A 21757-nucleotide genomic window follows, 5' to 3' on the forward strand; every position below is an offset into this window, starting at 1 on the left:
CCTGGAACTCACTCTGTAGACCAGGCTGGCCTCGAACTCAGAGATCCACCTGCCTCTGCCTCCCAAGTGCTGGGATTAAAGGCGTGCGCCACCACGCCCGGCTACCTGGTATATATTCTTAAGACCGTAATATATTGGTTGGTGACAATTGATAAATCATTTGCAAGTCATGTAGAGATAGATTAAATCTGTTAAATGAAAGGATACTAAATAAAATTAAGCACAGACTAATAATTTACAGTCTCAATAAATTAAGTCATTAGACTGTGTTCTTTTGGGGGCTGGAGAGATGGTTCAGCGTTTAAGAGCAATGACTGCTCTTCCAGGTCTTGAGTTCAATTCCTAGCAACCACATGGTGACTCACAACAATCTGTAATGGGATGCAATAACCTCTTCTGATGGGTCAGAGGGGAGCAAAATTAATTAAATAAATAAATAAATAAATAAATAAATAAATAAATAAATGGGTGAATGAATCTTAAAAAAAGAATGTGTTCTTTTATACATAATAAAATTATTATATAATAGTTTATTAACACTAAACAGGAATTCTGACTTGGTATCGCTTTCCAATGAATATTACTTTCCAAGAAGTACAGCATTCCATAGATACTATTTCAAGGCTTTATCATCTTTTAAAGGCCATCTTTCGGGTTACACACCTCAGAATACTGTTTGTATTTCACAGAAACAAACCTACTACTGGTAATAACGTAATCTGTAAGGGAATGAGGATATTTTCCTTTTTTTAACAGAGAACAAAATAAAATACAGATAGATGATTTAAGAAAACAGCAATAACTAACTTCAACAGAAAAGTGAACCTGATATTTTGTCTCCTAAACCCACCATGATATCTAACATTTTCTCTGAAAATGAAAATAAATAAATAAATAAGACAACGCCTAAAACCAAAACACTTTTCCTTCTTTATGCCCATCATGCTTCAGATCCCACTGAAACTGGATATTTCTGTATTAATTATCTATCATATGGGCATGGTGATGCATGCCTTTAATCCTAGCACTTAGGAGGCAGAGGCAGGCGGATTTCTGAGTTCGAGGCAAATCTGGTCTACAGAGTGAGTTCCAGGACAGCTGGGGCTACACAAAGAAACCCTGTCTTGGGGAAAAACAAATAAAATTATCGTAGTTTCGCTACCATATTACCAACCTTCTTAATGCTTCCAAAAGTCTACAACTGAACTCTCATTTTAAACAATAAATAGCAAGACAACACCATATATCACAATTAAGAATTTAGATATTAAAATACAGTTTCAAACAAAATGCACCTCAAGATAAAGGTTTAAGTGAAAGCAAGGAAGGTAGATAAGGCGATAGCTTATCTTTGCTCTCATTGCACATAACTCAGCAACTCCCATCCTAAAAGCTTTGGCTTTCTGTGGTATTGCCCTTTTGCATAAGTAGATGTTATCCAGCTTGACTTTATAAGATATGGCTCAATGTCATCAACAATTAGGTAAGGACTTACACTGGTCACTCGACGGTAGATCTGCGCAGCATTTTGGCATTCTGAGTATGGATATTCAGACGTAGCCATCTCGAGCATGCACATCCCAAAAGCATAAACATCAACGGATTCATCATATTTCTCCTCATACATCTCAGGAGCCATAAACTCTGGGGTACCTTAAATGAAAAGAATGATTCACACTCAATATGGCCAATAGCTGTAGGTCTTCCTTACCAGAGGTTCAAGAAACAAAGAGGTTGACCTGTCAGAGAAAATAATAAAAAAAAAAAAAAAAAAAAAAACAGAAGGGAATAAAAAAGAAAGGGGAAAAGAAGACAAAAAGCTTCTTAGTCTGTTCCATTGAATATCCTATAGAAGATTTTCTATTGTAAGGCCTTTAAAAACACACTGAACATAGTCAAGTACATGATTATTTATACTGTTGTATATCCATTATTAACATGGAACTTTGGCTAAGAGAAACAATAGTATTATTTCATAATAAAAACAAATAGAAGGGAAGGGTAATAAAATACAAATAAAATCCTAGCAGAGAACAAAATGGATACTGTAGAATAATAATGAAAAAGATCAAATATTTGTCTGTCCTCTACTGTATGGCAGTTGTCTGTATTTTCCCTTTTTGTGGGGGAGTGGGGGCTAAGGAAGAGGGGTTTCTGTGTAGCCTTGGTTGTCCTAGAACTCACTCTGTAGACCAGGCTGACCTCAAACGCTGAGACCCACCTGCCTCTGCCCCCTGAGAACTGGGATAAAGGCATTTGGAGGGATAGTTGTTAGAGGAGTATTCACAACTAGTCTCTTGCCATGGGTGTTACTTTTTAAAGCCTTGTAGGGAAAAAAAAAAACAAAAAAACCCTATGTATTCAATGTTTTTAAAGATAACAAAAAGGCCTTTCCTTCATATACTTACCCTCCCACCCACAGTACACAAATACGCCTAGTACAGATATAGGTGATATAGTGCGGGGCATCCTGCAGGTGAAAAATAAATATACATACAAATATAGAACTCAAATACAGACTGATTTGTAAGCATAATATGTATATGTATGGTACTACAAGATTAGATTTTACAATGATTTCAGAATCTTTAACTTCAGTTCCAAGAATAAGTATGCACAGTATGACTTAATAAACAAAGGGGGTGGGGGGAAACTATTTGACCCATGATTTAAGATTTCACAAACAATAGCTCCCTATAAAGAAAACAAAATGGCAACTTACCTTCAAATATATTTTTCCTATTAATATATTATGTGACTACATATAAACAGCACTACGCAATATTCCAGTGAGAACATTGGTTTTGTTTTGGTCTTTAAATAAAGAAATACAAATGACTGGCATGCCATGATGTTCTTATCAGTACTTAGGATTCTGGCCCAACCATTAATGAATGGGCTTTTGATATTATACCCTATTGAAGAGCAGAATAGAATGTGAACTACAAAGGCTTTTTTGTTGTTTTTTTTTGTTGTTGTTGTTGTTGTTGTTGTTGGTTTTTCAAGGCAGGGTTTCTCTGTATATCCCTGGCTGTCCTGGAAGTCACTCTGTAGACCAGGCTGGCCTCAAACTCAGAAATCCGCCTGCCTCTGCTTCCCGAGTGCTGGGATTAAAGGCGTGCGCCACACACCCGGCTAACTGCAAATTTTTAAGTCTCAGAGAGCTAAACCTTATCAAACAGCCATTATATTTTCCCAGCTGTGACTCTTAATATACAATCAAAAAGTCTGAAAGGTCACTCATATTCTTTGTACTACTTAATGATGAGTTAATTTTGCTCTACTGACAGCCATGTCTGGAAACAGTCTGGTGATAACAATTAGGAATAGACAAGAGTATGCTACTTGTGTATTGTGGTAGAACTCAGGATTGCTATGAAATAATTCTACAATATATCTACAGGACTGTCTAGAGACAGACATCCAGAGAACTACGGCTGGGAAACCTAATTAGATACATAGTTCATTCCAAAAGGTGGGAATAAAGTAAAGTTTATGAGACTAGCCTTTCACTGACCTTCCCATATATTCTAATTTTCAAATCAAATTTTTATAGCAGATATTCTTGAACATATACCCAATGGACATTTCTGAAGCTGAACTATATATACATTCCATTTATTCGATGAAAAAACAACATGCTGTTCCTACTGTATATAAAATATAAAATATTATTAGCAGAATGACTCAGTAAGAATAGCAAGATACTGTATCAATGAAGTTCACCTTACTTCTTTCCATGTAACTTTATAAAAACATCAATAATCTTTGAAATGATTTTGGAAGCTTAATATTTAAAAAAAATCCTTCTTTTCATATTTAAGTAGACTTGATCACTAGGTTCAATCTATGAATTCCTAAAGTTTTATTTCATGTTAGAAAAGATATAATAGGGTCAAGTTTCTAAAGAAAAGCTATGTCAAAAGTCCAAACTGGCTCCAAAAGCACACTGGAAACATACCTATCACACTCTTGGCAAAAGAAGCCCGCTTTAGAGTTGCCAGACCAAGGTCTCCAATCTTGACTGAGCCAGTAGGGCCAGTGATAAAGATATTGTCACATTTAAGATCCCGGTGAATAATTGGTGGAGTTCGTGTGTGGAGAAACTGAAGCCCTTTAAGGATTTGCCGACACCAGCTTCTTAAAACTTTGATTTTCATCACTTTAAACCTTTTTAAGTACCTGAAAAAAGCAAAGTAAACCAAACAGGTTATCAATGATATGAGGTTCTGCTTTGAAGAATCCCATTAAATTCTGACATACCAAAGATAGGAATATTAAATTTGGAATACTGAACCTCAGTATAACTTTAAGGGACTGAGATAAGTTCAAAATGAAATTCTATCAAAAGACAAGAAAAATGACTTAAAAAAACACTTTATATACATGTAAATATTTATGTGTATATATGTAAATATTATATGTATATATGTAAATATTTATATGTACATATATGTTTACATATATACATATATATATATGACAAGAAAATGAACTTTAAAAAACACATCTATCTTGAACTTTAAAAAACACATCTATCTATCTATATCTATTTTTTTTCATATACATATGGGGTGGGAAAGTACATGCACCTGTCCATGTATAGAAGTCAGAAGAGACCGTGAAATCCTCTGGTGTGAAATTACAGGTGTTTGCTGGTTGCCTGGCTTGGGTGCTGGGATCTGTCTTGATGACTGTGCAATAAGTGATCTTAACCATCTCTCTGGCTAGTAGTTTGTTTTCAAAGGATCTAACTATGTAGCCCAGCCTAGCTTCAAACTTGCAATTGTTCTGCCTCTGTAACCTTTTTTGTTATTTGTTTGTTGAGAAAGGGACTCATGTAACCCATGCTGCCATGTTTGATGACAAACTCCATGACTCACATGGTATAGAGATAATGGACTCCCTTAAGTGTTCTTTGACCTCCATATGCATGCTATGACATGTGTATGTGCATACACACCTAAGTAAATGTAATAATTTTTTAAAAGGTCTTATGTGGTAAATGGAACAATTTTGGGGCATGGTATAATAAATAACAGTTCTATGACTGCAGTGCAGTGCTGATAAGTAAAGACGGGGGACAGGGTAGAGAGATGCTTCAGTGGTTAAGAACACTTGTGGTTTTCCAGAAGACCTACATTCATTTCCCAGCATTCATGCCAGGCGGCTCATAACTACCTTTAACTCCAGCTCCAGGGAATCCAACACCCTGTTCTGGCTTCTCTGAGCACCTGCATATGGCACCTGTGTGTGCACATGCACATTTTAAAAAATGGAAAAGGAGAAGAGTAGGTGACTTGCACAAGACTACTGACTTAAGTTTGATTTCTGGAATTCATGGTGAAAGGAAAGAAATGAATTCTGGATTTAGTCTTTGTACCTCTATACTTGTGCCATGGCACATGTCTGGACTAGCACATACACATTATTCTCATTCATATTCTATTTATTCTCATAGTCGCTCTCCTTTCCACCCATCTCTCCCCTTCCCCCGCACCCATAATGATGAAGTACACTTTAAAAAGGAAAGGAAACTAGCTTAACAAGAGGGAAACCACATCCTCACGCCTTGTTTTAGAAATCTAGACAACTAACAAACTACCTAGGGCTAATGAAGTTGTAGACGTTGAAGAAGAATCTACAACTTCCACTTCACTATACCAACATAATCCCTAACTACATTTTAAATATTTGTTCTTATAACCACAAAGAAGTGTGGTTCTTACCCTAAAATGAGGAAAGTTCTCTTAGTAGCAGATAGAGACCATTACAGCACAACCGTTCAAAATGCAGAGTTGTAGAGCCCAGATATAACTGATACATCTACAATTCTGCTTAGACATCACCTAAACAAAGACAACATCAATAGACATGCTACAATGGAAGGGACAATAACCCTTGACGAAGACCTATCAGCAACTAAGGACTGTTTAGAGTGGAAAAGTTAGTCTTTCTCTGGAAAAAGCACACCAATAGGTTATCAACTACAAAATAGTTAGCCCTGAAAACATATACTACAAGTAACATTATACAGACTGAATAGATACTTATATACTTATGAATTTGTATATATACACACATTCATAACAATTGATAAGCTGGAGAAGGGGAATGAATCTGAAAGAGAGCCAAGGGGAGCAGGTACCATGGGAGGGCTGAGAGGAAAGAAAGGCAGAAGAGAGATGATAAAATTAAATTATAACCTCAAAAAATAAAATATTTAAGAAGAGAAGGGAGAAATTCCAGAAAGTAGTCACAGAAAAAGAGTCCACAGTTCTATATATCTTTTGCCCCAAGCCTCCAGGTAACTGATTAAATACATACATATGTAACAAAATCCATAGGGCAATTAACATGAAAAGAACAGCTCAGGGGCTGGAGAGATGGCTCAGTGACTGTTCTTCCAGAGGTCCTGAGTTCAGTTCCCAGCAGCCACATGGTGGCTCACAACCATTTGTAATGTGATCCCATGCTCTCTTCTGGTGTGTCTGAAGAGAGTGGTAGTATACTCACATACATAAAATAAATAAATCTTTAAAAAAAAAAAAAAAGGAAGGAAGAAAAAAGAAAGAAAGAAAAGAAGAACTGCACAAAAGTCTCTGACGATATCTACCACTATAGAGAAGTTACTCTTTGGGAATTGCATCCTGACGTGCATTTTATCTGTACATATGCAAGGTGAAGGAAGGAAAATCATCTATTTCCACATTATTATCTTTAAAGTACATGCAACTAGCCAATAGGAAAGAAAAATCTGTATTTGGGAACAATTCTGTATTTGTATAAAATTTACATTTATATTTATCAAATATAAAAACAAGTGTTGGGGCTGGTGAGATGGCTCAGCGGGTAAGAGCACCCGACTGCTCTTCCGAAGGTCCGGAGTTCAAATCCCAGCAACCACATGGTGGCTCATAACCATCCGTAACAAGATCTGACGCCCTCTTCTGGAGTGTCTGAAGACAGCTACAGTGTACTTACATATAATAAATAAATAAATCTTTAAAAAAAAAAAAACAAGTGTTAGCTAGGAAATGTGTTTTAAATGAATTTGCACAATATTAGTGCTAAATTAGTGAAAAGGTGAAGATAAAATTTTATAATCTTTACAGTAATCTTTTTTTTTTTTTTTTTAGAAATCCTACACCAGATCTGAATCAAAAATCTAAGAGTAAAACTAAAATAAAATTCTACATTTGGATGTAGCAATTAAATAGTTCTAACAGCAAAGGCAAGTGGGTGCTTTAACTTCATGTATGCCTGTGCATCAAGTGTGTGCCTAGTGTCCACGCTGGCCAAAAGTAGAGGTCAGAGCCTCTAAGACTAGAGTTAAAGATAGACAGTTGTGAGCCTGCGGGGATTTGAACCAGGCTTCTATGTAAGAGAACCTGGTGTTCTTAACTCTTTAACAATCAATCTCTCCAGCCCCCTAATCATTTTAATCCTCAAAACCTAATTTGGGGAGAGGTTGGGTGAATATATAATCAAGACACACTGTTCTCTAAGAGTTGATAAAAATAGCATTAAAAACAAAACCAAACAAACAAACAAAAATGAGCAGTACCAGGGGTACCATAGACCCCTAACATTACAGCCTATTGCTATTGTTGGTTGCCCTCTAGAAATTGATGGCAAGCCCCTACTGCTAAGGATACCACATAGCTGAAATGGAGAAAAATCAAGCTGGAGAATTCATCCAAACTTTCACAGTGCTAGAAGGTATTATGAACAAACACTACAGCAATCAACAGTCCCACCCAACTTAGAACCCATGTGAACTACTATAAGAACTGGCCTAGCAAGAAATGCAATTAATACAATATTGACAAAATGTTATGGGAGTAAGCAACTACTACTTTATGACTGAATTTAAGACAGAACCCATGCCTGATACTACTATGCTTAGTAGTAGAGGAGACAGCCATAGCACTAGAGTGACTCCTGGTGGCTTCTCACTGTACCTGTATACTAGTACATCTCTCAAACCTCAGGAGAAGCTTCTTTTTTTGCAGCAGGTGATGAATTCTGAGACTAACAATTAGTAAACATGTAGAGAGAATTAGAGCTTCCAGACTGCTCATCTAATGGGACATCTATGTCACACCTCCTCTCTCTGTGGCTCAGGGATCATTGCCAAAGAGGGGGTGAAAATTTTAAGAGCCAGAGGTAGAAGACTGCTGTTAAACAAATGTTTTCTATAATTAGAGAATTCTATACCTGGTACTATAAACCTGATAAAAAACTCATGGCTAGGAGGTTTCAGGATCTAAAGCAGTGGTTCTCAACCTTCCTAATGCTGTGGCCCTTTATAGTACAGTTCCATCATGTTGTGGTGACTGCAACCACAAAATTACTTCATTGCCATTTTATTACTTTAACTTTGCTACTATGAATTGTAATGTAAATATCTGATATTTGACTCCTGTGGGGGTTGTCCCACAGGTTGAGAACCACTCACTGGTAAGAACTTAGTACTGTTGGCAAACAAAACTGACATAGCAAACTGCCTTCTAAATGTTTAAATTTATACACATAGACAAATGCTTTTCTTAGCCTTAATTAGAGAAGGTTCTCTTTGTAATGAATGTAAATGCAGAGACTCATAGCTACTCAAGTTGGTGAGAGTAAGTGATAGCTGAATGTTCAACTTTGAACAAAACCTTTTAACGGCCTTTCTAAATCTTAGGGAACTTGTGGAATTGGGACAGAAAACTCTAAGATCCAAAGATAGTTCTTACAACTATGGGATGGCCAGGCAGTGGTAGCACATGGCTTTAATCCCAGCACTCAAGAGACAGAGGCAAGTAGATATCTGAGTTTGAGGTCAGCCTAGTCTATAGAGTGAGTTCCAGGACAGCTAGGGCTACACAGAGAAACCTTATTCAAAACAAGAAAAACAAAAAACAAAAAACAAACACTCAACAATAAAATGTAACTATAGAATGCTATTTTCCAGAAATGACTCCACCATCTCATCATCTCACAGCTTGCATCTGCCTGTATAAGATTGGGCCTATCCCTTGGTCCTGTGAAGGCTCTTTGCCCCAGTATAGGGGAATGCCAGGACCAGGAATGGGAGTGGGTGAGCTGGGGAGCAGGGGGAGGGGGAAGGGGATAGGGAATTTTCAAAGGGGAAACTATCCCAACAATTGAAATGTAAATAAAGAAAATATCAAGCCAGGTGTGGTGGCGCATGCCTTTAATCCCTGCACTCGGGGAGGCAGAGGCAGGCGGATTTCTGAGTTCCAGGCTAGCCTGGTCTACAGAGTGAGTTCCAGGACAGCCAGGGCTATACAGAGAAACCCTGTCTCGAAAAATCAAAAAGAGGTGGGGGAGGGGAAAAAAAAAAAAGATTGGGCCTATCAACAGTCAATCATGGTTAGGGGAACAGAGCTTCACAGGGTCCTACACCAACCCCACCCCGCCCTACTGACCAACTAGTTACAGATTATGGGGGAGGGGATGTCATTTTTCAATTTTCTACCCACTAGTAAGCCCATCAGGTTCTAATGCACAATTCCAAACACATGTTCACATGGGTTAAACTCAACCAGTCATAAAACAAAACAAAAAGGCATGAATGTGGGGAAAAGACTTGTGAGGAGAAGAGAAAGTGGCAGGAATTGAGAAGATTTTGTAGGGATGAAAGAATAACCAGAATATACAATATAAATATACAATATTTGTATTTTTTGAGACAGTCTTACTAAGTGCCCCTGGCTGCACTGGAATATATTAGATAGAACAGACTGGCCTCACAGAGAACTGCCTGTCTCTGCCTCCTGAGTACTGAAATACAAAGGAGTGTACCAGGAGTGGGATCTTAGGAAATTTTAATGAGTTGCTCTTAGGCAAATCTTGTTCAACTGTGCCTGTCATTTTCAGGATACAGTCCGATTTCTTCCTTAAGTCTTCTACTATTTATTCTCAATTGCCCTTCATGTAGCTGTTTGCATATTCACTTTCACCTTTCCATAAATATTTAATATATATTACTTTCAGAATTGCCCATAGTATATTTAGCTGCTCCAGCATTAATTTCTGGTTGTGTCTTCATAGGTTTTTAGTGGGTTCATTATTTAACTGTGAAATCATCTGTCTAGTTACTTTTCTGTTGCCATAACAAAATACCATCACCAAGGCAACATATTAAGATACATTTAATTGGGCTTAAAGTTTCAGAGAGTTAAGAGTTAGAGGCCATGATGGTGGAGTAAAGACATGGCACCAGACACATCTGAAAGCTTACATCCTGATCCACAAGTATCAGACAGAAAGACTAGGAGTCTAGCTCAAGGCCTGCCCCCTCTCCCAACAAGACGATACCTCTAATCCTTCCCAATAGTTCCATCTTCTGAGAACCAAGTGTTCAAGTACATGGGCCTGTGAGAGTCATCCTTATTCAAACTACTTTTGAAAACTTATCTGTAGATAGTGTGACCATCAATGAACTATGTAAATGTCCTTGGAAATTTCATTTGGGTTCACTTATGGCCTATCTTTTGGCCTGAGTTTCCTGCACTAGCTAGGCAGAATTTATATTAGAGAATATATATTATTAATTTATTATTGTACATGAGATAATGATAGAGATGAGCACAAAGTACAGGCATTGATAGCAACTTGGAGAGGAGAATGGGGCAAAGAGGAGGAGTATTTTAAGAGACTCTACTTTCATCCAAAGGGCCAAAGCTTTTTGTAGTTTTTACTGATTGGAGTGCCACCTTTATTTAGGTTTTTATGGACAGTTACATTTTTTAACATGGGTTATATTCTTTTTTTGGGGGGGGGGGATTTTCAAGACAGGGTTTCTCTGTATAGCCCTGGCTGTCCTGGAACTCACTTTGTAGACCAGGCTGGCACACCTTTAATGCCAGAGCCATAGGAGACAAGTCTCATTATTGTAGCCTTGGCTGACCTGGAACTTGCTATGGAACCCCAGATGGGCCTAGAATTATGCAGTACATGTGCTTTTGCCTTCAGAGTGCTAGAGTTGATTACAGATACTACACCATGCAGTATAGTTTATTCGTTTAATAGGAGCAGGAAGAAGAGGAGGAAAAAGAGAAGGAAGAGGAAAGAAGAAAAAGAAGAAACAACTATATTAGAGTGTAACTCAGAACCAATTGGTTCTTAACTAGTATGCACAAAATACAAAATCCTGTGTTCATTCAGCCATATCAGATAAACTGGGTGTGTTGGTATAGCTGAAATCTCAGTTCTTCAGAGGCTGCAAAAAGTTCAAGCAAGTTCATCTTCAGGTATTTAGCAAGTTTGAGGCCAGTCCAGGCTACATGAGACACTATCTTAAAACAAGGAAATGAAAACTATATTGAAAGTCTAGTGTGATGTCCACATATAATCCTAGCACTTGGGAGATGTAGGCAGAATCAGGAGTTCTGGCCAGACCCAGCTACATAGTGAGTTAAAGGCAAACTAAATGAGACCTGTTCAAACAAAACAAAACTATAGAGAAACATTTTGGGTACAAGCAAAGGGTTGCATGTGAACTGGCTGCTTGCCACCTGTAAAATGCAATGTGGAATTTAACATAAGTTGTTTTAATATATATCTAAGCATCAGTGGGAAAGGGTAATCCCTAATAAAATAATCAGGGACAATAAATCACCATTACATCAAATATGGTGCTTGAGAAAATGGATACTAGTTTTGTATTCACAAAGTGGCAGCTGGCAGAGAGAAGGATTAGAATATAACCCATGGTGGAGGCAGAGGCAGGCAGATTTCTGAGTTCGAGCCAGCCTGGTCTACAGAGTGAGTTCCAGGACAGCCAGGACGATACAGAGAAACCCTGTCTCGAAAAACCAAAAAACAACAAAAACAACAATAATAAATTAATAAATAAATAAATCATGAAAACTTTTAGTAGATTCATTAATTTTATGTATGTTTTTGCCTGTGTATCTGTGTGTGTGCCACATGCAAACTTGGTGTCTACAGAAGTCAAAAGGTGTTTGATCCCCGGAACTGGAATTATACATGTTTGTAAACTACCACAGCCATGCTAAGAATCAGATATGGGTCCTCTGCAAAAGTAACAAGTGCTCTTAACCACTGAGTGCTCTAGTTCAATAATCATGACTTTAAAAAACAGACAAACATACAAATAAGCAAGCAAGATACAAGTCAAACAAACCATTGTAATGTGCTCTTACATAGGCCTGACAGACTACTGACAAGCAACTAGGTATCTGTATCACTGAAAAGATTTTCAAGATGTAGATAGACATACAACTATCATACAACTTTCTTTAAACCACTTTTTTTTTTTTTTTTTTTTTTTTGAGACAGGGTTTCTCTGTATAGCCCTGGCTGTCCTGGAACTCACTTTGTAGACCAGGCAAACCACTCAATTATTTATCAGGTTTCAGACACTGTGCTACACAGTAAAGTCTAGTAGAAGAAGCAGGTATATGAATAAGGAGCCTAAATGAATATCATCATACCCATCATCATCATCTTCATCCTCTCCAAAAGAGAGATGACTCCCAGCAGTTAAAAGTGCTTGCAGAGGCCCTGAGTTCAGCTTTCAGCATCTATGTCTAGTGCTTCACAGCTACCTGTTAATCTCATTTTAACCACTAGAGGGCAACCTTGACATTGATTTCTACTTCCTAAACTGCTCAATTTTAAAAATACCAATCAATATGACTTAAAATTAACTAGGTTTATTCAGCAACAAACTCATTCCAATAGCTACCAGTAAATAATCACCATATTAATTTATATACAAAAGGATTTTGTGGGTAGGAAAAACACATTGTATCATAAAGGTTCAAAGGATTATTTCTGTCATAGTAGATTAAACAAAAGTAGATCTAAAACAAGAAATTTCTGGAAAATATTGATTGACTTACGTCTTAAGTGTTCCAGATGTCATTAGTTCAGTCACTAAAACAATGCATTTTTTCCCTTTTACTGTGGACTCCCAGGAATCATAGAATCGAACAATATTGGGATGTTGAAGACCCTTTAACATTTCAGCCTCTTCTTTGAATCTCTGCCTTTCAGATTTTGTTAACTTTCGATCCTAAAAGGCAAAAACAAAACACAATGTGATTTAAAATGATAAAACACAAGTCACATAGCTATATTAGGATGCTAAATAAGCTGGTCATGATGGCACATGGTTGCAATCTCAGCAGTCAGGTAGCCTCAATGAGGCAGTAAGACTAAGTTCAGAACTTGTCTAAATAATAAAATGTGCTAATTATATATTAATGATAAATAGCATTAAAACAAAATAGAAACACTAATAAAAGGCATGTGCGTGCCTTAAGAGTTTGAGAACAGACTACTGTATGTTTAAGGAAAATGGATTATAAAGTGATGCTTGAAATTATTTATCATTAGTATTAATGTCTAAAATATAATCTCATTCTGTAAAATACAGTTTAACTTCCAAAATAAGTCAATAATTGTTAGAAACAGGCAATTAATGTCACAGAATAGTTATAGGCAAAGACTTAATAATCAGAACTATATAGAAAAAAAATGGGAAAAAGAACAAAAAAAAAAGGTTAAATGATAAGTATCTTTGCACTAATTAGAACTTTCTATGAATATGCTGTATAATCTAACAAAATTGTTATCAAGCAATCTAGTAAGTATGCTTTCGCCATGTGTTAAGTTCTTGGTGCCTTTACAGGAGCTAATTTACTTCCTATCTGAGATGAAGAATGAAAAAAGGATCCAATTTAGCTTTATAGTTTTTTAAAGTCCATACACGCAACATCTTGATTGTTCTGTTTATTAAAATGAAACTATCTTTAGTCACTCTCAGTATAGATATCTCAATGTAGTATTCCCAGCAAAACTAAGTGATTTAATATTACAATGTTTTAGCAAAACGAAGTGATTTTAATATTATACACCTAATTTAAAATCCTTTGGGTAACTAGAATGGACCCTCATTTCTACTCATTTCTAACCTTAAATGAACACTATCCTAAACTTCAGTATAAGAATCATTGGTTTTTATACAATGCCAAAACATAAAAAATAAAAAATAAATCACAATTTATCTTTAGGCACTTACTCATTTGTTGCTTCTCCAATACCACGAATAAGGTTGTACTGTTTTGTGCGTGTGTGTATCCCCAGATAACTTTGAAATTGGAGCCCTACCTCAGTCTCAGATGTGCATCATCAATGCCTACTCTAATTGTGTTTGTTTTAGGAATATCTCTATCTCTATCTCTATCTATCTCTCTCTCTCTCTCTCTCTCTCTCTCTCTCTCCCCTCTGAAATAAACTCCTCTCAACCTTCATTCTTTCTCTATAAGACTTTAATGTGTAGAAATGCATAGGCATGTGCTTGTGGGACTTATCTTTAATCTTTACTGTTTCTCATTTTCTACTGCTTTCTGATATCACAATCTTTACTAATTTTCTTGTCACTACAACACATTCTTGCTTATTACCTTTTAAAAACTATCATTATTAATTAAACCATAGGGCTTAAGAAAGACAATGTGTCAGAGTGTCTTCTCCAGATATAAGGGTGAGGTGAGCATAAATTAAAATGCAAGTAAGTTTGAAATATAGGTTGGGGTGGGTGGGTGGTTACCCATAAAGAACATAAAACAGGCCAAGCTAGGCATGGTGATGATATACCTATAATCTTAGCACTCGGGATTGAGATTTTTTAAGGTCAGAAGAGGCTGTTTTTCTCCAAAACACGAACCAAACAAAACCACTTCCAAACCAAAGCAGAACAGCACAACAAAAACTCTACAGGGATAAGAATTCAGATTCAAAAGTATTTATGGAGAAGTTCCAGACAAAGAAAAAGTCTAGTCATTATTCCTTCCACGATATCAAAAACAAGGCTAAGGGCAGCGAGATGACTCAGCAGGTAAACCAGATGTCCTGAGTTCAATCCCTAGTAGCTACATGGTGAAAGGAGGGAACTAACTCCTGAAAGATGAAAGATGTCCTCTGGCCTAAACACACCCATGCAAGCACATACACTAAAAAACAAAGCTAAACTGGGCATGATCATACTTAGTACTTATGAAATTGAGTTTGGAGGAAGATTAGCCTGGACTACATAGTATGACTCACAAAAAAAAAAAAAAAAAAAAAAAAAAAACTAAGAGAAAATGGCCTGGGGAGGTGATGTTGGGAGAAATTTTCTAGCCATCACTTCCAAGGAACCCAATTCCTAGAGGAGAGATCTGTCTTTCCTCATACAGAGGCAATCCTATACATTTCAATGAGCCATAATTATCAGTTTAATACAACAGTACCCTTAATAAGCAAGCAAGTTTTCCCACATCCTCTTTGGACTTCTTTCTCATCAAAATCTTGCTTGTTCTCTAAACTATTAATATAAGGCTGGCAAAAAAACATTATTTCACTGGGCTGGTGACATGGCATAGTTAATTAAAAGCACTAGTCACTACATAATTGGTAACATGTTACAGATTCCCAGGACCCAAATGATAGATGGAGAAAACTGGCTTGGACAAGTTTTCCACTCACCTCTAACACATATATCCAACAACAATCAAAGTAATAATTTTTTAAAGTAACGTTTAAAAAAAAAAAAAGCTCTCTTTCACATCTTTTTGTATTTTATTTCAACTCTCCAATTAAAGGCTGTGTTCCTTTATCCACAAAAGTCACCTCGCCTGTCCTCTAGGGTTCATTATTCATGATGATACAATTATTATATTTGTGTATGAACTTTCCAGAAATTAGTTGAAGGCACAGGTCTAAGTAACTGAAGGATAGATGAATGAAGATGGTAGTACTAATCATTTAATATTTGATTTCAGTGCATTTGCACTTCATATTATATCAAATTTTCATTGTACCACCACCACATCAGTATATTATTTTCAATCTCTTTAACTCTTAAAAGATACTGGGGAGGTTATGTTAGGAGTACGGAGTTCAAGGCCAGTCTGATCAAATAGTGCGACCTTATCTAAAATAAAAACAAAAATATAAAAAGCTAACAGAGAAAAAAGAAGCCAAGAGAGATGGGAATGTGGCTATGTTACTCAGACTAGTCTTGAACTCAAGGGATTCTCTCTCAGCCACCCAAGTAGCAGGACTACAGGTGCAACTGCACTTGATTTAAAATATACTTTATTACTAGACATGAGGGCTCATGCTTTGTAATACCAGCACTTGGAAGGCTGAGGAAGAAATATGAGTTTGAAACGTGCCTGAATTACAGACATACAAGTTTCAAGGTACCATGAACTACACCTACACACACACACACACACACACACACACACACACACACACCTCCCTTTAGAATCTCAGTTTAATGTCACTTTTACCTAGATCAGGGATCTAACTTGCCAAAGGTTTTGACTGCTGCCATTAGTTTCCAAATGATTATGACACCAGATAATGAAGTTACTTTAAGCTGCAATTTGTTGAAATCCCATATATCCTATGTTCCTGTTGACAAGCTTCTAAGCTTACTTAAGTTTGTTGACTCAGAGATAGTAATCAGTCCTAGCTATGACTCTTATACAATGAGCTTATCTGCATCTTACCTGTATGCCCTGTATGTCTCTGGTTATAATTCTAAGAGTGTACTTTCTTCAGCTTCTGATTTTATCATTCATTCTAATTCTGTAACTTGTTTCTCTATGCCCTTACCACATAGGCAAAGGAAGTCTTGCGGCAAAGTGCAGGGGTTACTTCTCTTACCTTTGGTTTTTCTTATAAAGACCCTCCAACTCACCTCCCAGTTCCCAAAGACTCCTCATTATTTCCCTAATTCCTAATCCCTGGCTCTATTCTGATGCTTCTGTCTCTTCCCTGAATTGCTTCTTGAGGCCCTTAAAAAGTACACTACTGCTAGCCTTGAGTCACCAGAAGGAAGGGCAGAAGAACCTTCCTAGACAAGTATTTTTCTGCAACAGATACTTATAGAAACTTTAAAAGGCAAATAAGGTCCTGAAGGCTAACAAATAGGCACACAGGGGTCTGAATCATTAATAATAGAGACAGGATAAAAGAAGCTAAAGGACCACAGAAATAAATTAAAGGCTGAATGGCTACCTCCTGCTGTGAACTCTGTGCCACCAAGAAAAAGGAAGGCGCCAGTAAGGTCCTAGCCAGGGCTATAATGCAGCCAAGCACCAGCAAATCATATATGTAAGTAAAAGGAACACTGGAATAGAAAGTATCCCTTTGAAGGAAAAGGAACAACGATTCTCTGCCCTCTCTGCAAACAAATAGGATACTAGAAAGAAAATGTCTCCGGCTCTGAAACAAGTACAAATACAGGAAAAATCTTGAAAGCTAAGAGATTGCAGATCCTTACCCAGAAATCCAGCCTCCTGCCAGCGGAGAAGAACTTCAGAACAATTAACAACTAACTGCCTATGGCCCTTGTCACTTGCTTTCCAGCTTTAAGCCTGTAAGTTTCTAGAATCTCACCAGAAGCCCCATTTACAGGGAAGGGATGTATACTAAATTCTGTGAAACCCTAGTAGGTTCTGCTTTTACTTTATCAGATTATACAGATTATAATTGGGCCCAAGGCATTTCCAGAGCCATCCTATATATAATCTGACTTCTCAAAGGAAAACAAACACCACTAAAGTTTTCTAGCAACTTTCTGAGATGTTAATTTTCAAGCTACCAAGCTGGTACACAGGGCTAACGTTGAGACAATTAATTGTGACTCTCTCTTGAGAAGTATAGATCTCTATTTGGATATGTCTTATTTTTTGTGACTCTCTCTTGGAGAAACCCATACCCATGCTCTTAGCGGAACATCTTTTTTTTTCTCAGACACTCATGCTTCATTTTCATTAAAATATCTTTAAGGCCAGCAAGATGGATGAGTTGTCACTTGCCATATAAGCCAGAGCTCATCCCTAGAACACACATAAAAGTAGAACACCACAAAGTTTGTTCATTGACCTCTACATGCATGCAGTGGCATACGTGCTTATGTGCGTTCGTGTGCGTGTGTGTGCACTCTCACACACACTATTTTAAAGAAATAACAATAAACTCTTCAATTCTGCTTATATCATTCAGCTAGGCTTAGAATTCTTTTCTGCATCAAAGCTAAGATTCCTAGTTGAACCTGAGTCAAAGTCCTTTAAAGGCCTAGGGGAACTCTGCTGAGGACAAACAATAATTCCAGAGGAAAACTGAGGCTATCCAACCTTCCGGTGCCTCAGGACAATTGAACAGACTAAAGGCCCTCTCTTTCCCCTACATCACCATATCAAGCAATTCTGAAAGGGACTGGAAAAACAAAATCAAACAAACTGAATATACTTGTGAACTGACACTTAACCTCAAATATGTCTTGAAGAAAAAGACCACATAAGACCAGCAGTGGTAGTACCTGCCTGTAACCCTAGAACTATGGGAGTCTGAGATAGGATTACGAATTTGAGAGTAACCTAGGCTACTAATGAGACCCAGTCTCAAAAAGAGGGTGGAGTAGAGAGGGGAGGGGAAGAGTCAAGAGGGAAGGAGAGAAGGGGAAAACTAGCAAACTAGGATTGAAGAGAAATGCCTCAGTAGGTAAGAATGATTACTATTCTCTTTCAGAGGTCCCAAGTTTGGTTCCCGGCACTCAAATAGGAAAATTTTGCTTGTTAACTAAAATCCATCAGTTACCTTATTGACTGATAGTTCAGTGTACCCAACTTCAGTTCACTATTCTAAAGAAATTTTTTCATTTAGAAAGTCCACAAGGCCTCAACACTACAAAAGAACTACAAGTGACTAAGGAATACCTAAGAGTAGGAGAAATGTTTGTCAGGAAAGAACACACCAACTGGTTATTAAATAACAAATGGTCAGCCCTAAAAACACACATACAAGTAACACTATATAGACTGGATAGGTTATATTTAGGAGTGTGTGTGTGTGTGTGTGTGTCTGTGTGTGTGTGTGTACACATACATATATGCATTTAAATGAAAAAAAAGGCTATGAGTTTGAAAGACCAAAGTATATGAGAGGGATTGAAGGGAGAAGTGGGAAGGGTAAATAATCTAACTATATCATAATTCCAAAAATAAATAATTTTTAAAAGAAAAAATATCTCATTAAAAACAATAAGTAAAAAATGTGGGAGCAGCAGATAACTCAGTGGATAAAAATGTTTGCCACGCAAACCTGGTAACCTGACTCACACAATGGAAGGAGAACTGACTGGCCTCTACATGTGTGTCATGGGACATGAGTCCCCCAGCACACAGGTCTCCCTCTTCCCACTACAAAGTAAATAAATTCAATGTACAAAATGTTTTAAAATTCAGTTTTTATATTCTCTAGCTAGACATCTCTGTTTTTATAGCAATTTCATCCTTTTGGGGACCTCTTATTAGCCCCAGAAGGAAAGTTCCAGACTAATTCACAATTGAAGCAGTGAAAATGTCTTCTATTAATTAAAACTGAATGTTTACAAATCCATATCTCAAAAAATATTTAATCCTCAAGTCATCCTAATTTCTATGGTATTATATATTTGGTAATATCTGAAGTCTTCTAAATTAAGACTCCACATGATAATTCTAAGTATCAAAATATGGCTGACATGCCTGGAATCCTTTGATTAAAAAAATTTAGGTCAATACTGGAGTCCTCCCTCCTTATCACTGTGCACCATACTGACTTACCAAAAACCTGAGCATACATTCCATCGTTAAAAAATAAGTACCACTAACTTAGGTACTTGTTAGGTATTGTGATAAAAATTAATTTCAGACAAGTAACACAACAGCAGTGTGAAACTACTAAAGTACAAATTCCAATTACTACATACAGAAAATTTTAGTGAATCTATCAGCAATTTAAAATAAATCATAATTATTTGAGTCTGGAATATTCTCTGATGAAGTAGCTTGTATAATAGCAATTATAATGATAGAAACATTTGCTTGGGTATTTTATTCTTTGTTTTATGTATGTTTGTACCTGAGTGTATGTGCATATATATGTATATAGTATTCATGTAGGTGAGAAAAAGGTCGCCAAATATCATAGAATTACAGATATTTGAGTTGCCATGTGGGTGCTAGAAACCCAATCCAAGTTCTTTAAAAGAGCACAAAGTGTTCTTAACCACTAAGACATCTCTCTCTCTACACCCCCTGGCCCCTATTTTATTCTTCTTGATAATATCAGAAGAGACTTAGGGAGTAGGTAAACAACCATTAAGAGGCAAAATGATTCTTGCAACTTAAAAAAAAATGCATATAAAGATACAATATAAAAATCACTCCTGAATTGTTTTGTGGCGAAACCTAGATTAAAATGCTGGTGCTGATTTATAATGTAGATTTCCTTCCAATGCACTATCCCTAAAATAAAACTGAGTCTATTCCATAGGGAAAAAATTTACAATAGTTGAATTTTTCTCAAATATATGATAATCACGGGAATAAGATACGATGTCCTTAATATCTCATAGAATCATCTAAGAATTATTTGAAATCATACCAGAGTCTTTAATTTTTTTTTAATTCTCCATTAAAATTAGTAAATATAGTGTGATTTTGTTCTTCTGTCAGACCCTTCTTTGTATAGCTTATCCTTATTTATACTCATTTTACTGAAACTGGAAGAAAATTCTACTTAAAAGGATACCACTTTCTATAAACAGATGTATACTATATTCATTTATAGGTTCTATTCACTAAGCACCCTCCATTTAAATCTCCCAATTTGGACCACAGATTTATATGCTAGGGTCTAAGTCATTTCTCTGTACCCTTCTTTCTTGGGGTAGCACCTACACTTTATCTAAAACTTGGCTTACACAAAGCTTTAAGTTAATAAAATGTGACAGAAATATAAAATAGTTGAATGACAAAAAAAAAAAAAAAACACTTTCTATTTTAAAAACTACACATTATTTTTTTACTAAGTGACTTGCAGTATCCAGAGTAAAACAATACCCTAGACATAAATTTAAAAGTGGTGGTGGTGTATGTTTAACTGAAATAGCTAAGATCAATGTGAAAGCAACTAACTGAAAGGGTTGAACTTTTAGCTATCTCATGTAGGGACTAGCACTACTGTAGCTTTCTAAAGAAAGCAGTTAAACTGAGAAAGTGACCAAGGAGAAAGTTAAGTCAGTTGCAGATCAAATGGAAATTTTCTTCAGCATCAAATACCAACATCTTTTCTTAGGGAACAGGTAGTCAAAGGAGAAGCCAATAAAACAAACCTCATTGAACTAGCACTAAACCTGAAAGTCATACAAAAAAAAAGTGTCAGCACAGGAGAGGAATATGGTGGTGGTTGTGGTAGATATTGCAAAGCTAATGAGATTCTCAATGAATTCACTGAACCTGATATCCAAAACTGCTTTCTTTTATTTTTTTTTGGGGGGGGGGGGGCAGGGGATATCAAATCTGGGGCATAAACACAATTCGTGAGGTTTCAGAGGCATGATGAAGCTCTGACTTAAGGATAAGATAGGACTCAGAGCCATTGGGTAGTATATACCAGTGATCCCAGCATAAAAAAAAGTCAGGCATAGAACCAAAAATAAAGATATATTCACAAACAAAAAAAGGCTGCTACAAGTAGGTAGAAAATAATTTTTTAACAAAATAGCCCAAAAAGAATAATCAGGCAACAACAAAAACAACCACCACCACCTTCCCAGAAAAAGAAAACAAAAAAATAAGTGATCTCCATTTGAAATTCTTCTCAAAGCCGGGCGTGGTGGCGCACACCTTCAACCCCAGCACTCGGGAGGCAGAGGCAGGCAGATTTCTGA

The 21757-nt window shown here is 36.6% G+C and overlaps 1 protein-coding gene across 17 annotated transcripts in view; it reads right to left on the minus strand.

Moving 5' to 3' along the window:
* Wnk1 (WNK lysine deficient protein kinase 1) overlaps positions 1 to 21757 on the minus strand; it is a 126127-nt gene that overhangs the window by 73207 nt on the left and 31163 nt on the right. For all 17 annotated transcript variants that reach the window (XM_021189889.2, XM_021189888.2, XM_029534809.1 and 14 more), the window contains exons 2-4: positions 12882 to 13054; positions 3962 to 4182; positions 1496 to 1653 (exon numbers count right to left, since the gene is read on the minus strand). In XM_021189889.2, coding sequence (XP_021045548.1) covers positions 1496 to 1653; positions 3962 to 4182; positions 12882 to 13054 — 552 coding nt within the window. The remainder of the gene's footprint in view (positions 1 to 1495; positions 1654 to 3961; positions 4183 to 12881; positions 13055 to 21757) is intronic.

Source organism: Mus pahari, chromosome 2 (genome assembly GCF_900095145.1).
Source record: "Mus pahari chromosome 2, PAHARI_EIJ_v1.1, whole genome shotgun sequence".
Lineage (NCBI taxonomy): Eukaryota > Metazoa > Chordata > Mammalia > Rodentia > Muridae > Mus > Mus pahari.